This window comes from Triturus cristatus, chromosome 3_1, assembly GCF_964204655.1.
Source record: "Triturus cristatus chromosome 3_1, aTriCri1.1, whole genome shotgun sequence".
NCBI lineage: Eukaryota > Metazoa > Chordata > Amphibia > Caudata > Salamandridae > Triturus > Triturus cristatus.
Window position 1 is genome coordinate 1,091,327,422 of NC_140583.1, and position 16,516 is coordinate 1,091,343,937.

At 55.1% G+C, this 16,516-nt stretch overlaps 1 protein-coding gene across 1 annotated transcript in view; it reads left to right on the forward strand.

The window, feature by feature from the left end:
- TECTA (tectorin alpha) overlaps window positions 1-16,516 on the forward strand; it is a 345,850-nt gene that overhangs the window by 71,521 nt on the left and 257,813 nt on the right. Inside the window, exon 4 of the mRNA XM_085646453.1 lies at window positions 15,472-15,609. Coding sequence (XP_085502579.1) covers window positions 15,472-15,609 — 138 coding nt within the window. The remainder of the gene's footprint in view (window positions 1-15,471; window positions 15,610-16,516) is intronic.

Here is a 16,516-nt window from a genome sequence, read left to right on the forward strand (position 1 = left end):
GGCCTGCTGTGTGCACACATACATATCTTCTCTAAGCCTACAGCTCATTATCATTGGATTAATGCCCTGCGCATGCATGGTTGCCCCCTCAGTTGAACTGGGCAAGCCAAACAAAATGCTGTGACTCAGGATTAAATCTTCGATCACTTTGCTTCAGACCCCTATTAAAATAGGAATATATTAGAGCCATAGGCCCAGGGCGGAATAGAGGCCCCTGCAACCACTGTGGTACGGGGATGCCTAAAAAATTCAGCGGGTGGGTATTCATCCCAAGACATGTGTCCTCGTGTAACGTAACTGGTGCTCATGTAAAGCGCTCGGTTGTATGATGCAACAACAAATTCCCCAACCCTGCATGCCTAAACAATGCAGTCTGAGTAACGACCACGCCTTAATCACGCATTCCTTTACCACGCATGCCTTTACCATGAATCTTCGTGGTAAAGGCATGTATGGGAATGGGGTATGCATGGCTAAGCTCGCCACCTCCTCCCTACCGCTCTACGGTATAAATTCCCAGCCCCGCCCTTAGGTGCAAATACCCCTACCCCCTCCCAAGCCCCACGCAGTGCCCTCCTCCTGCCCTGATGCCTAAAACCCTGTCCCTTAACCTGACCCAGCCCTGACCCAGCCCTAATAACTGCTCAGCCCTCCCCTAAGCCTACCCGACTACCCATTCCCCTCCCCATGTCCTGGGGCCTAATACCCTAACCCCTAATTAAAAAAAAAAACCCAAGACTTACCAGCCCTAAAAACTACTCCGATCCCCCCAGCCCTGAAAACTACCCCTGACCCCGCAGCCCTGTAAACTAGCCCCACCACCCTAGCCCTGAAAACTACCTCCAATCCTCTGCCCTGAAGACTAGCTCGAACCCCCATCCCAGAAAACTACCTCGACCCACCCCAGCACACAAAACTACCCTTGGCCCACGCCCCAGCCCAGAAAACTACCCCAACCCCCCCCCCGAGCCTACAAAACTACCCCAACCCACAAAATTACCCCGACCAACAAAACTACCCCTGCCCCAGCCCACAACTACCACGACCCACCCCCAGCCCACAAAACAACCCTGACTGACCTCCCAGCCCACAAAACATTCCTGACCCACCCCCAGCATACAAACTTACGCCCGACCCCTAGCCCACAAAACTCCCCTGACCCATCCCCCCAACCCCACAGCGGATCTCTCCCTGCTTCCTGCTTCTGTACAATGCAGCCTGCAGCCCACAAAACATCCCTGACCCACCCCCAGCACGCAAAATATCCCCGACCCACCCCAGCACACAAAACATCCCAACCCACTCCCCAGCCCACACAACAATCCCGACCCAACCCCCAGCCCCACTTACCTCACTGCGGATCTCTCCCTGCATCCTGCTTCTGTTCAATGAAGCCCGCAGCCCACAAAACATCCCTGACCCACCCCCAGCACACAAAACAACCCGACCCATCCCCAGCCCACAAAACATTCCCGACTCACCCCCAGCCCACAAAACATTCCAGACTCACCCCCAGCCCACAAAACAAACCCAACCCAACCCCCAGCCCAAAAAACAACCCCAAACCACCCCCCAGCCTAACTTACCACACTGCTTCCTGCTTCTGTCCAATGCAGCCCGCAGCCCACAATACATCCCTGACCCACCCCCAGCACACAAAACTTCCCAGACCCACTCCCCATCTCACAACTACCCAGACCCACCCCCAGCCAATAAATAATTCCTGACCCACCCCAGCTCACAAAACAAACCCAACCCACCCCCCAGCCCACAAAACAACCCTGACCCACCCCCCAGCCACACTTACCTCACTGCAGCTCTCTCCCTGCTTCCTGCTTCTGTCCAATGCAGCCCACAGCCCACAAAACATCCCTGACCCACCCCCAGCACACAAAACATCCCAGGCCCACTCCCCAGTCCACAACTACCTGACCCATCCCCAGCCCACAAAACATTCCCGACCCACCCCAAGCCGATAAAACATTCCTGACCCACCCCAGCCCACAAAACCACCCCAACCCACCCCCAGCCCCACTTACCACACTGCGGATCTCTCCCTGCTTCTGTCCAATGCAGCCCGCAGCCCACAAAACATCCCTGACCCACCCCCAGCACACAAAACATCCCAGACCCACTCCCCATCCAACAACTATCCTGACCCACCCCAGCCCATAAATCATTCATGACCCACCCCCAGCTCACAAAACAAACCCAACCCACCCCCCAGCACACAAAACAACCCAGACCCACCCCCAGACCCACTTACCTCACTGCAGCTCTCTCCGTGCTTCCTGCTTCTGTCCAATGCAGCCCACAGCCCACAAAACATCCCTGACCCACCCCAGCACACAAAACATCCCAGACCCACTCCCCAGCCCACAAAACAACACCGACCCACCCCAGCCCACAAAACATTCCCCACTTACACCAGCCCACAAAACAAACCCAACCCACCTCCCAGGTCCACTTACGTCACTGCAGATCTCTCCCTGCTTCTGTCCAATGCAGCCCGCGGCCCACAAAACATCCCTGAACCACCCCAGCACACAAAACATCCCGACTCACCCCCAGCACACAAAATATCCCAGACCCAGCCCACAAAACAACCCTGACTGACCCCCAGCCCACAAAACATTCCTGACCCACCTCCCAGCCTTCAAAACTACGCCCGGCCCCTAGACCACAAAACTCCCCTGACCCATCCCCGAGCCCCACATACCTCACCGCGGATCTCTCCCTGCTTCCTGTTTCTGTCCAATGCAGCCCGCAGCCCACAAAACATCATGACCCACCCCAGCACACAAAACATCCCCGACCCACCCCTAGCCCACAAAACATCCCAACCCACTCCCCAGCCCACAAAACATCCTGACCCACCCCCAGCACACAAAACATCCCCGACCCACCCCCAGCCCACAAAACATCCCAACCCACTCCCCAGCCTACAAAACATCCTGACCCACCCCCAGCACACAAAACATCCCAGACCCACACCCCCAGCCCACAAAACATCCCAATCCACTCCCCAGTCCACCAAACATCCTGACCCACCCCCAGCACAGAAAACATCCCAGACCCACTCCCCAGCCCACAAAACAACACCGACCCACCCCCAGCCCACAAAATATTCCCGACCCACCCCAGCCCACAAAACAAACCCAACCCACCCCCAGACCCACTTAACTCACTGCAGATCTCTCCCTGCTTCCTGCTTCTGTCCAATGCAGCCCACAAACATTCCTGACCCACCCCCAGCACACAAAACATCCCAGGCCCACTCCCCAGCCCACATCTACCGCGACCCACCCCCAGCCCACAAAACATTCCTGACCCACCCCAGCCCACAAAACAACCCCAACCCACCCCCCAGCCTGACTTACCACACTGCGGATCTCTCCCTGCTTCCCACTTCTGTCCAATGCAGCCCGCAGCCCACAAAACATCCCTGACCCACCCCCAGCACACAAAACATCCCAGACCCACTCCCCATCCCACAACTATCCTGACCCACCCCCAGCCCACAAAACATTCCTGACCCACCCCAGCCCACAAAACAACCCCAACCCACCCCCCAGCCCGACTTACCACACTGCGGATCTCTCCCTGCTTCCCGCTTCTGTCCAATGCAGCCCGCAGCCCACAAAACATCCCTGACCCACCCCCAGCACACAAAACATCCCAGACCCACTCCCCATCCCACAACTATCCTGACCCACCCACAGCCCATAAATCATTCCTGACCCACCCCAGCTCACAAAACAAACCCAACCCACCCCCAGCACACAAAACAACCAAGACCCACCCCCCCAGACCCACTTACCTCACTGCAGCTCTCTCCGTGCTTCCTGCTTCTGTCCAATGCAGCCCACAAAACATCCCTGACCCACCCTCAGCACACAAAACATCCCAGACCCACTCCCCAGCCCACAAAACAACACCGACCTACCCCAGCCCACAAAACATTCCCGACTCACCCCAGCCCACAAAACAAACCCTACCCACCTCCCAGATCCACTTACGTCACTGCAGATCTCTCCCTGCTTCTGTCCAATGCAGCCCGCGGCCCACAAAACATCCCTGACCCACCCCAGCACACAAAATATCCCAGACCCACCCCCAGCCCACAAAACATATCCGACCCAGCCCACAAAACAACCCCGACTGACCCCCAGCCCACAAAATATTCCTGACCCCCCTCCCAGCCTACAAAACTATGCCCGACCCCTAGCCCACAAAACTCCCCTGACCCATCCGCCAGCCCCACATACCTCACCACGGATCTCTCCCTGCTTCCTGCTTCTGTCCAATGCAGCCCGCAGCCCACAAAACATCTGTGACCCACCCCAGCACACAAAACATCCCGACCCACCCCCAGCCCACAAAACATCCCAACCCACTCCCGAGCCCACAAAACATCCCGACCCACTCCCCAGCCCTCAAAACAACCCGACCCACCCCCCAGCCCCACTTACCTCACAGATCTCTCCCTGCTTCCTGCTTCTGTCCAATGAAGCCCGCAGCCCATAAAACATCCCTGACCCACTCCCCAGCCCACAAAACAACACCGACCCACCCCCAGCCCACAAAACATTCCCGACCCACCCCAGCCCACAAAACAAACCCAACCCACCCCCAGACCCACTTACCTCACTGCAGATCTCTCCCTGCGTCCTGCTTCTGTCCAATGCAGCCCACAAACATTCCTGACCCACCCCCAGCACACAAAACATCCCAGGCCCACTCCCCAGTCCACAACTACCTGACCCATCCCCAGCCCACAAAACATTCCCGACCCACCCCCAGCCCACAAAACATCCCAACCCACTCCCCAGCCCACAAAACATCCCGACCCACTCCCCAGCCCTCAAAACAACCCGACCCACCCCCCAGCCCCACTTACCTCACAGATCTCTCCCTGCTTCCTGCTTCTGTCCAATGAAGCCCGCAGCCCAGAAAACATCCCTGACCCACTCCCCAGCCCACAAAACAACCCCAACCCACCCCCAGCCCGACTTACCACACTGCGGATCTCTCCCTGCTTCCCGCTTCTGTCCAATGCAGCCCGCAGCCCACAAAACATCCCTGACCCACCCCCAGCACACAAAACATCCCAGACCCACTCCCCATCCCACAACTATCCTGACCCACCCACAGCCCATAAATCATTCCTGACCCACCCCAGCTCACAAAACAAACCCAACCCACCCCCAGCACACAAAACAACCAAGACCCACCCCCCCAGACCCACTTACCTCACTGCAGCTCTCTCCGTGCTTCCTGCTTCTGTCCAATGCAGCCCACAGCCCACAAAACATCCCTGACCCACCCTCAGCACACAAAACATCCCAGACCCACTCCCCAGCCCACAAAACAACACCGACCTATCCCAGCCCACAAAACATTCCCGACTCACCCCAGCCCACAAAACAAACCCTACCCACCTCCCAGATCCACTTACGTCACTGCAGATCTCTCCCTGCTTCTGTCCAATGCAGCCCGCGGCCCACAAAACATCCCTGAACCACCCCAGCACACAAAACATCCCGACCCACCCCCAGCACACAAAATATCCCAGACCCACCCCCCAGCCCACAAAACATTTCCGACCCAGCCCACAAAACAACCCCGACTGACCCCCAGCCCACAAAACATTCCTGACCCACCTCCCAGCCTTCAAAACTACGCCCGGCCCCTAGCCCACAAAACTCCCCTGACCCATCCCCGAGCCCCACATACCTCACCGCGGATCTCTCCCTGCTTCCTGCTTCTGTCCAATGCAGCCCGCAGCCCACAAAACATCATGACCCACCCCAGCACACAAAACATCCCCGATCCACCCCCAGCCCACAAAACATCCCAACCCACTCCCCAGCCCACAAAACATTCTGACCCACCCCCAGCACACAAAACATCCCCGACCCACCCCCAGCCCACAAAACATCCCAACCCACTCCCCAGCCCACCAAACATCCTGACCCACCCCCAGCACAGAAAACATCCCAGACCCACTCCCCAGCCCACAAAACAACACCAACCCACCCTCAGCCCACAAAACATTCCAGACCCACCCCAGCCCACAAAACAAACCCAACCCACCCCCAGACCCACTTAACTCACTGCAGATCTCTCCCTGCTTCCTGCTTCTGTCCAATGCAGCCCACAAACATTCCTGACCCACCCCCAGCACACAAAACATCCCAGGACCACTCCCCAGCCCACAAAACAACACCAACCAACCCCCAGCCCACAAAACATTCCCGACCCACCCCAGCCCACAAAACAAACCCAACCCACCCCCAGACCCACTTAACTCACTGCAGATCTCTCCCTGCTTCCTGCTTCTGTCCAATGCAGCCCACAAACATTCCTGACCCACCCCCAGCCCACAAAACATTCCTGACCCACCCCCATCCGACAAAACATTCCTGACCCACCCCAGCCCACAAAACAACCCCAACCCACCCCCCAGCCCGACTTACCACACTGCGGATCTCTCCCTGCTTCCTGCTTCTGTCCAATGCAGCCCGCAGCCCACAAAACATCCCTGACCCACCCCAGCACACAAAACATCCCAGACCCACTCCCCATCCCACAACTATCCTGACCCACCCACAGCCCATAAATCATTCCTGACCCACCCCCTGCTCACAAAACAAACCCAACCCACCCCCAGCACACAAAACAACCAAGACCCACCCCCCAGACCCACTTACCTCACTGCAGCTCTCTCCGTGCTTCCTGCTTTTGTCCAATGCAGCCCACAGCCCACAAAACATCCCTAACCCACCCTCAGCACACAAAACATCCCAGACCCACTCCCCAGCCCACAAAACAACACCGACCTACCCCAGCCCACAAAACATTCCAGACTCACCCCAGCCCACAAAATAAACCCAACCCACCTCCCAGATCCACTTACGTCACTGCAGATCTCTCCCTGCTTCTGTCCAATGCACCCCGCGGCCCACAAAACATCCCTGACCCACCCCAGCACACAAAATATCCCAGACCCAGCCCACAAAACATTTCCGACCCAGCCCACAAAACAACCCCGACTGACCCCCAGCCCACAAAACATTCCTGACCCACCTCCCAGCCTACAAAACTATGCCCGACCCCTAGCCCCATCCGCCAGCCCCACATACCTCACCACGGATCTCTCCCTGCTTCCTGCTTCTGTCCAATGCAGCCCGCAGCCCACAAAACATCTGTGACCCACCCCAGCACACAAAACATCCCGACCCACCCCCAGCCCACAAAACATCCCAACCCACTCCCCAGCCCACAAAACATCCCGACCCACTCCCCAGCCCTCAAAACAACCCGACCCACCCCCCAGCCCCACTTACCTCACAGTTCTCTCCCTGCTTCCTGCTTCTGTCCAATGAAGCCCGCAGCCCATAAAACATCCCTGACCCACTCCCCAGCCCACAAAACAACACCAACCCACCCCCAGCCCACAAAACATTCCCGACCCACCCCAGCCCACAAAACAAGCCCAACCCACCCCCAGACTCACTTACCTCACTGCAGATATCTCCCTGCTTCCTGCTTCTGTCCAATGCAGCCCACAAACATTCCTGACCCACCCCCAGCACACAAAACATCCCAGGCCCACTCCCCAGCCCACATCTACCGCGACCCACCCCCAGCCCACAAAACATTCCCGACCCACCCCCAGCCAACAAAACATTCCTGACCCACCCCTGCCCACAAAACAACCCCAACCCACACCCCAGTCCGACTTACCACACTGCGGATCTCTCCCTGCTTCCTGCTTCTGTCCAATGCAGCCCGCAGCCCACAAAACATCCCTGACCCACCCCCAGCACACAAAACATCCCAGACCCACTCCCCATCCCACAACTATCCTGACCCACCCACAGCCCATAAATCATTCCTGACCCACCCCCAGCTCACAAAACAAACCCAACCCACCCCAGCACACAAAACAACCCAGACCCACCCCCCCAGACCCACTTACCTCACTGCAGCTCTCTCCTTGCTTCCTGCTTCTGTCCAATGCAGCCCAGAGCCCACAAAACATCCCTGACCCACCCCCAGCACACAAAACATCCCAGACCCACTCCCCAGCCCACAAAACAACACCGACCCACCCCAGCCCACAAAACATTCCCGACTCACCCCAGCCCACAAAACAAACCCAACCCACCTCCCAGATCCACTTACGTCACTGCAGATCTCTCCCTGCTTCTGTCCAATGCAGCCCGCTGCCCACAAAACATCCCTGACCCACCCCAGCACACAAAACAACCCCGACTGACCCCCAGCCCACAAAACATTCCTGACCCACCTCCCAGCCTACAAACCTACGCCCGACCCCTAGCCCACAAAACTCCCCTGACCCATCCCCCAGCCCCACATACCTCACCACAGATCTCTCCCTGCTTCCTGCTTCTGTCCAATGCAGCCCGCAGCCCACAAAACATCCGTGACCCACCCCAGCACACAAAACATCCCGACCCACCCCCAGCCCACAAAACATCCCAACCCACTCCCCAGCCCACAAAACATCCCGACCCACTCCCCAGCCCTCAAAACAACCCCAACCCACCCCCCAGCCCCACTTACCTCACAGATCTCTCCCTGCTTCCTGCTTCTGTCTAATGAAGCCCGCAGCCCATAAAACATCCCTGACCCACACCCAGACCACAAAACAACCCGACTCACCCCCAGCCCACAAAACATTCCCGACTCACCCCAGCCCACAAAACAAACCCGCCCCACCCCACAAAACAACCCAGCCCCACTTACCACACTGTGGATCTCTCCCTGCTTCCCTTCCTGCTTCTGTCCAATGCAGCCCGCAGCCCACAAAACATCCCTGACCCACCCCCAGCACACAAAACATCCCAGACCCACTCCCCATCCCACAACTACCCGGACCCACCCCAGCCCATAAATCATTCCCGACTCACCCCAGCCCACAAAACAAACCCAACCCAACCCACCCCCAGCCCAAAAAATAACCCAGACCCAACCCCAGCCCCACTTACCTCACTGCAGCTCTCTCCCTGCATCCTGCTTCTGTCCAATGCAGCCCTCAGCCCACAAAAAATCCCTGACCCAACCCCAGCACACAAAACATCCCAGACCCTCTCCCCAGCCCACAAAACAACCCTGACTCACCCCCAGCCCACAAAACATTCCCGACTCACCCCAGCCCACAAAACAAACCCGACCCACCCCCAGACCCACTTATCTCACTGCAGATCTCTCCCTGCTTCCTGCTTCTGTCCAATGCAGCCCAAAGCCCACAAACATCCCTGACCCACTCCCAGCACACAAAATATCCCAGACCCACTCCCCAGCCCACAACTACCCCGACCCACCCCCAGCCCACAAAACATTCCCGACCCACCCCCAGCCCACAAAACATTCCTGACCCTCCCCCAGCCTACAAAACAACCCCTACTCACCTCCCAGCACCACTTACCTCACTGCAGATCTCTCCCTGCTTCCTGCTTCTGTCCAATGCAGCCTACAGCTCACAAAACATCCCTGAGCCACCCCCAGCACACAAAACATCCTCGACTCACTCCCCAGCCCACCAAACAACCCGACCCACCCCAGCCTACAAAATATTCCCAACCCACCCCCAGCCCACAAAACAACCCTGACCCACCCCCTCCAGCCCCACTTACCTCACTGCAGATCTCTCCCTGCTTCCTGCTTCTGTCCAATGCAGCCCACAGCCCACAAAAAATCCCTGACCCAACCCCAGCACACAAAACATCCCAGACCCACTCCCTAGCCCACAAAACAACCCCAACCCACCCACAGCCCACAAAATATTCCCGACTCACCCCCGGCCCACAAAACAACCCCGGCCCACCCCAGACCCACTTATCTCACTGCAGATCTCTCCCTGCTTCCTGCTTCTGTTAAATGCAGCCCACAAACATCCCTGACCCACCCCCAGCACACAAAATATCCCAGACCCACTCCCCAGCCCACAACTACCCTGACCCACCCCCAGCCCACAAAACATTCCCGACCCACCCCCAGCCCACAAAACATTCGTGACCCTCCCCCAGCCTACAAAACAACCCCTACTCACCTCCCAGCCCCACTTACCTCACTGCAGATCTCTCCCTGCTTCCTGCTTCTGTCCAATGCAGCCTGCAGCCTACAAAACATCCCTGACCCACCCCAGCACACAAAACATCCCCGACCCACTCCCCAGCCCACAAAACAACCCGACCCACCCCCAGCCCACAAAACAACCCTGACCCACCCCCGCAGCCCCACTTACCTCACTGCAGCACACTCCCTGTTTCCTGCTTCGGTCCAATGCACTCCCCAGCCCACAAAACAACCCCAACCCACACAATATTCCCGACTCACCGCCAGCCCACAAAACAAGCCCGACCCACCCCCAGACCCACTTATCTCACTGCAGATCTCTCCCTGCTTCCTGCTTCTGTCCAATGCAGCCCACAGCCCACAAACATCCCTGACCCACCCCCAGCACACAAAACATCCCGGACCCACTGCCCAGCCCACAACTACCCCGACCCACCCCCAGCCCACAAAACATTCCCGACCCACCCCCAGCCCACAAAACATTCCTGACCCTCCCCCAGCCTTCCCCCAGCCTACAAAACAACCCCGGCCCACCTCCCAGCCCCACTTACCTCACTGCAGACCTCTCCCTGCTTCCTGCTTCTGTCCAATACAGCCTGCAGCCCACAAAACATCCCTGAGCCACCCCAGCACACAAAACATCCCCGACCCACCCCAGCACACAAAACATCCCCGACCCACTCCCAGTCCACAAAACATTCCCGACTCACCCCAGTCCATGAAACAAACCCGACCCACCTCCCAGCCCACAAAACATTCCAGACACACCCTCCAGCCCCCAAAACATTTCCGACCCAGCCCACAAAACAAACCCAACCTACCCTCCAGCCCACAAAACATTTCTGACCCACCCCCTTCTCACAAAAGATTCCCGACCCACCCCACAGCCCACAAAACAACCCCGACTCACCCCAGCCCCAAACGTACCCCAACTCACCCCCAGCCCCACTTTTTTCACCTCTCCCTGCTTCCTGCTTCCATCCATCCATTCTGCAGCTACACCACGCTTATGCCTCAACTGCACACATGCGTGGTTAAGGCATATGCATGGTTAAGGCATGCATGGTAGGTCTTGCGGAGTCGGAACACTTGTGGTATAGACCACGGTGTTCCGACTTTTTCCCAAAGCACTCCAATACCTTTGGGTCAAGTTTGCGCTATATAAATCTGCCCCCAAAAAATGAACAATGAATATTTGTGAGAGTATGGGGGACTTAAGGGCCCCTCCTCACATTCTGCTGGGGTCCCCATCAGTTTGTATTACACAACTGCCAATGGCCTATGCCCTTTTCAATAGTCTTAATCACCATCCCTTGCAATAGGAAAACACACTTTGACCAACTATCAGGTCTGTAGTACCATTAACACATTTCAAGCCAGAGATGTCAACTCTCCCTCTCGATATTGCCCCTCCACAGTCATTTGTCTATAGCGAGAAAGAAATCGTTTCAGCTGAGGACCTGCAATGGTTACGACTCCATACCAAGCAACCTGATTGGCTGATATGCTCACAGAAGTCCAATGAATGTGCTATAATCTCCTTACTCCTCCCTTCCTCAGTTGGATGCCAGTAAATCATAACACGTAAATCTTTATACCCGCTTCCGTTATTTGGCTTCTGATAGACTGAAATACTATAAAACTGAAGTGCTTAATTTGAGCCGGTGTTTTCCGGTGCTCGTCACCGGCACTTAATTGTCAGCACCGGCACATGTGGCAGTCTGCTGCATGGTGGTGCTCTTTGTCTCTTTTAGAGACAAGCATACCAACAGTTGTTTAATAATTCAGTGCACTTTAAAAAGGACAAATATCTGCTGCCAAAGCCATTCTTAGAGCTTAGGGGATCTGGAATCGTCAGAATTGAATTTGTCACATTTGTAGGAGCGTGATAGTTAGTAGTTGTGTTGTTCCTGTTATTGGCAACGCTGACAGGAGAAATTTGTGGTGCAAGCGCAAGTGGACTTCTGAAGAGAGCACTGAAACTGATAACTGATTGCAGCTATCCATGTCGCTCAGGAAGTGCGCCCTCTGCTGTCCAGCCAGCCCTACACAAGAAGAGTCATGCATTGGTACCTAGAATTGTCACTAGAAACTGTGGGGCAGATTTACGTTTCCTGGCGCATCCCTGCAAATCAGCAGGGATGCGCCAGGAAAGATGCGTGACACAAGTTTACCCTTGCGACACAACAGATGAGCCGCATTTACAATGCGGTGCTTTATGGCGCAAGGATAAACAGATGCATGTCGCATCTGTCGGCGTAAGGTTGGCGCCGCAGTGCTGGAGTTGTGTCGCGGGTGCGTCGCAACTCCAGCACTGTTCCAACCTGGCCTATCCTCAACATGGTGGGTCACGCCTTACTTAGTCAAAAAAAGAGAGCTGGTTATGGTCCAATGTCCGTGCTCCACTCATGACAGTTAAATCAATGAGGACATTGTTCCCTGTTGGCGGTGAAACAAAAATAGCGATCACCTGTTCAACATGAAAAGGGATAGAGGAAAGAGGGTAGAGGGGGGAGGGAGGGTAGAGGGGAGATGAAAAGAGGCAGAGAGAAATTTCCCCAGTCTCAAGGATCCAATCCCGAAGGGGAGGACTCTATGTAGCCTCTAGTTTGCCCTCACACACCCCGAAGGATGTCTTGCTTCATCATTGGGCTTGTTGTTGCTCCTCGTCGGGCCGGCGCTGCAATGCCCGACGGTCCCCCGAAGGGTCTCTTTTTCGGAGGTCTTTTAAAGAGAAAAGCCGTAAGGTGAATGCGGGTGTGTGGGCTAAAAAACAGTAGGTAGGATCCGTGAGATAAGTGATGGCGTGCGTGCGTGGTGTGTGAAAAATAAAATGCCTAGGGGTGTCCAAACAGTGAATTTTAATATAATGGAGCCCCGGGCAAGGTAAAAAGACCAAAAGGTCGCAAGGTCACTAATAAGCGCAAGGTGCTAATGTGACTTCAGTGAAAGGTCGACATGTTTCACGCCTGAAATGCCCGAACGGGTCAGTGGCGTTTCATCAGGACCAGAGCAGTGTGAGAGGTTGTGCACGGTGAAGACGGGGGTGCCAAGGATTAGGACCCACGTCTTAAAAGAGGTTAGAAGAGGTACGGGGCTGCGGGGTATAGTGACCTAGTCAGCAGGAAAGGAAGAGCGTACCAAGCTAATGTAACCCTCGTGTATTTGGAGATCTCCAGGCAGCCGCTGGCAGAGGGTAGGTGCTGATTGAGCTGGCCCCCGACGCAACCCAAATAGGGCGCTGGCAGCCTCGGCTAGACCTAGGAGGCCCCGTTCAAATACACGAGGGTTAGATTAGCTTGGTACGCTCTTCCTTTCCTGCTGACTAGGTCACTATACCCCGCAGCCCCGTACCTCTTCTAACCTCTTTTAAGACGTGGGTTACCACTCCAATCCTTGGCACCCCCGTCTTCACCGTGCACAACCTCTCACACTGCTCTGGTCCTGATGAAACGCCACTGACCCGTTCGGGCATTTCAGGCGTGAAACATGTCGACCTTTCACTGAAGTCACATTAGCACCTTGCGCTTATTAGTGACCTTGCGACCTTTTGGTCTTTTTACCTTGCCCGGGGCTCCATTATATTAAAATTCACTGTTTGGACACCCCTAGGCATTTTATTTTTCACACACCACGCACGCACGCCATCACTTATCTCACGGATCCTACCTACTGTTTTTTAGCCCACACACCCGCATTCACCTTACGGCTTTTCTCTTTAAAAGACCTCCGAAAAAGAGACCCTTCGGGGGACCGTCGGGCATTGCAGCGCCGGCCCGACGAGGAGCAACAACAAGCCCAATGATGAAGCAAGACATCCTTCGGGGTGTGTGAGGGCAAACTAGAGGCTACATAGAGTCCTCCCCTTCGGGATTGGATCCTTGAGACTGGGGAAATTTCTCTCTGCCTCTTTTCATCTCCCCTCTACCCTCCCTCCCCCCTCTACCCTCTTTCCTCTATCCCTTTTCATGTTGAACAGGTGATCGCTATTTTTGTTTCACCGCCAACAGGGTCACGCCTTACGCCTGCTTCAAGCAGGCGCAAGGTTTTGACGCAGCGGCGACGGAAAAGTGACTGAGTGAAATCTCTTAGATTTCACTCAGGCACTTTTCCGAGGCGTTCCTGCGATGGATGTGTCACGTTGTAAATAGAGCGCAACGTGGCGCATGGTTTACGCCGCCACTGCATCACAGAAGTGACGCAACGGCGGCGCAAATGTGGTGTACAGGGGTCATAAATCTGCCCCTGTGTACACTGTGGGGCAGATTTACAAGCCCCGTACGCCACATTTGCACCGCCGTTGCATCACATTTGTGACGCCACAGCGGCGCAAAGCCAGCGCCATGCTGCGGGGTATTTACAACGTGACGCATCTAGGGAGATGCGTCACGTTGTAAAGCCCTGCGCCACATGTGGGCGTTCCAGCGCGGGGGGGCGTTCCGGCACAGGAACACCTCCTAAAAGTGGCTGAGTGAATCAGTCACTTTTACAGCCATGCTGCGTCAAAACCCTGCGCCTGCTTGAAGCAGGCGTAAAGATTGACGCAGCATGTTAGGCATAATGGAGTCCCGAGCCTGGCTGGAGCTGCGTCGCGCTTGCGACGCGACTCCAGCAATGTGTCACCTTTACGGCAGCAGATGCGTCACGCATCTGTCTATTCTTGCCCCATGGTGCGCTGCATCCATGGTGGCGCAAGAGGTGTCTGCCGTGATGCAAAATAACTGGCGCATGTCTGCTGATAAGCAGGGATGCGCCAGTTATTGTAAATCTGCCCCTGAAAGACCAAAGATATCAGTGCCCGTCATAGCACACGCAGAGGTAACCACACACGATTCACACAGTGTCGACAAAGCCAGTAGGGCAGGCTTTAATGTGATAAAAAGCATTTGTTCGGGAAATCTAAATAAACATCATTTATAAATGCCCCAGTGATTACAAAGGACGCTGCACTCCCAAGTACACAATCTGTCTGCACTCTGCAGTGCAGTGTATTTGTCAACGCTGGGTGGATGGCCGTATAGGTATTCCTCCCGATAAGCTTGTTTACTAATCCCCTTGGCCCCGATTCCAAGCCTTCCACGCCATGTCTAGCTGTAACAGGAATTCACGCTTGACGCAGTTTCCCGGCTTCGCCGTCCGGGTCAAACTGTAACCTCGCACAATGTCCTCATTATGCGCCGTCTCAAGGAATGCGCTTGTTTCGGTGAGACCGGGGCATCTGGGCTCGCACAGTTCACGTGTACTACATTACTCCTTGTGCCGCTAAAGTTACCTGCTGGAAGGGAGACACAGAACAAAGGGAGGGAAACCTGAGATGGGAGTCGGAGAAGAATTCAGACTGGACTTTTATTTTTTTTCCCACAGGTGAACACTTTCCAGGCGCTCCTGGTCACAGACGGCACTTTGTCGTTTGCCATGTTCAATTACGCCGAAATCAGTTGGACCACCGGTACGGCGAGTGGGGGAGACCCCCTGACTGGCCTCGGGGGTGTCATGGCACAGGTAAGCTCTGACTTAAAAGAACGAAGTGTCACATCTCAGTGGGTTAATGCACCACATGAATAGACCTGTGTGTAAACTCAGGGTCACAAGGCCAACCCAGACTTCCATCTTAGTATGTCAATTAGGGCCGGATCCACATACATTGTTCAGGGGTGTAAAGCAGGCCCAGCAGCCTCTGCAGCGCAGGGGGCGCCCAGCCCTTCTGGGGGCCCCATTGAGCCCAAGGCCAATGAATATCTGTGCGATCTGGGAGACTCCTGGGACCCACACTATATGCTGCAGGGGAAGGGAGCATCATTTACGTGAAGTACATTATTCTATGCGTATGAATCTTAGTCACATTTCATGAAAATCTGGCACAGAGCCAACCCTCTTGCAGATCTGGACACCCATGGATGCAATTCTTTTTTTACTAATTTATCCATTTCCATGGACAGGGAAGTTAATTTTACTCTTCAAAAGGTACACAATCTGAGTAGGCCACGTTTCGTAACTTTGCCCACATTTGGCAAACATACCATGTTAAACATTGCAACCACTGCAACATTTTGTTAGCATTGTTTAGTGTGCTCAGGACTCACTGTATCCTTTTGATCAAGGAGGTGGTTATACCCATTGTGAGCAGGCAGGTAAAGTGGGGGTGATAAGTCAAATAATAAGGGGGCATATTATCAAGACAGGCGATAAAATTATCGCCACTTTAGCAGCAGAAAAATGCTGCTAAAACGGCGATAATGGGCTTGATAATATGCTCTATGGAATTCCAATTGAAGCTTGGGTTAGATGTCCTTCACATCTAACATGGGCTTCAATTGGAATTCCATAGAGCATATTATCAAGCCCATTATCGCCGTTATAGCGGTAGTTTTCTGCCGCTAAAGCGGCGACAATTTTATCGCCTGTCTTG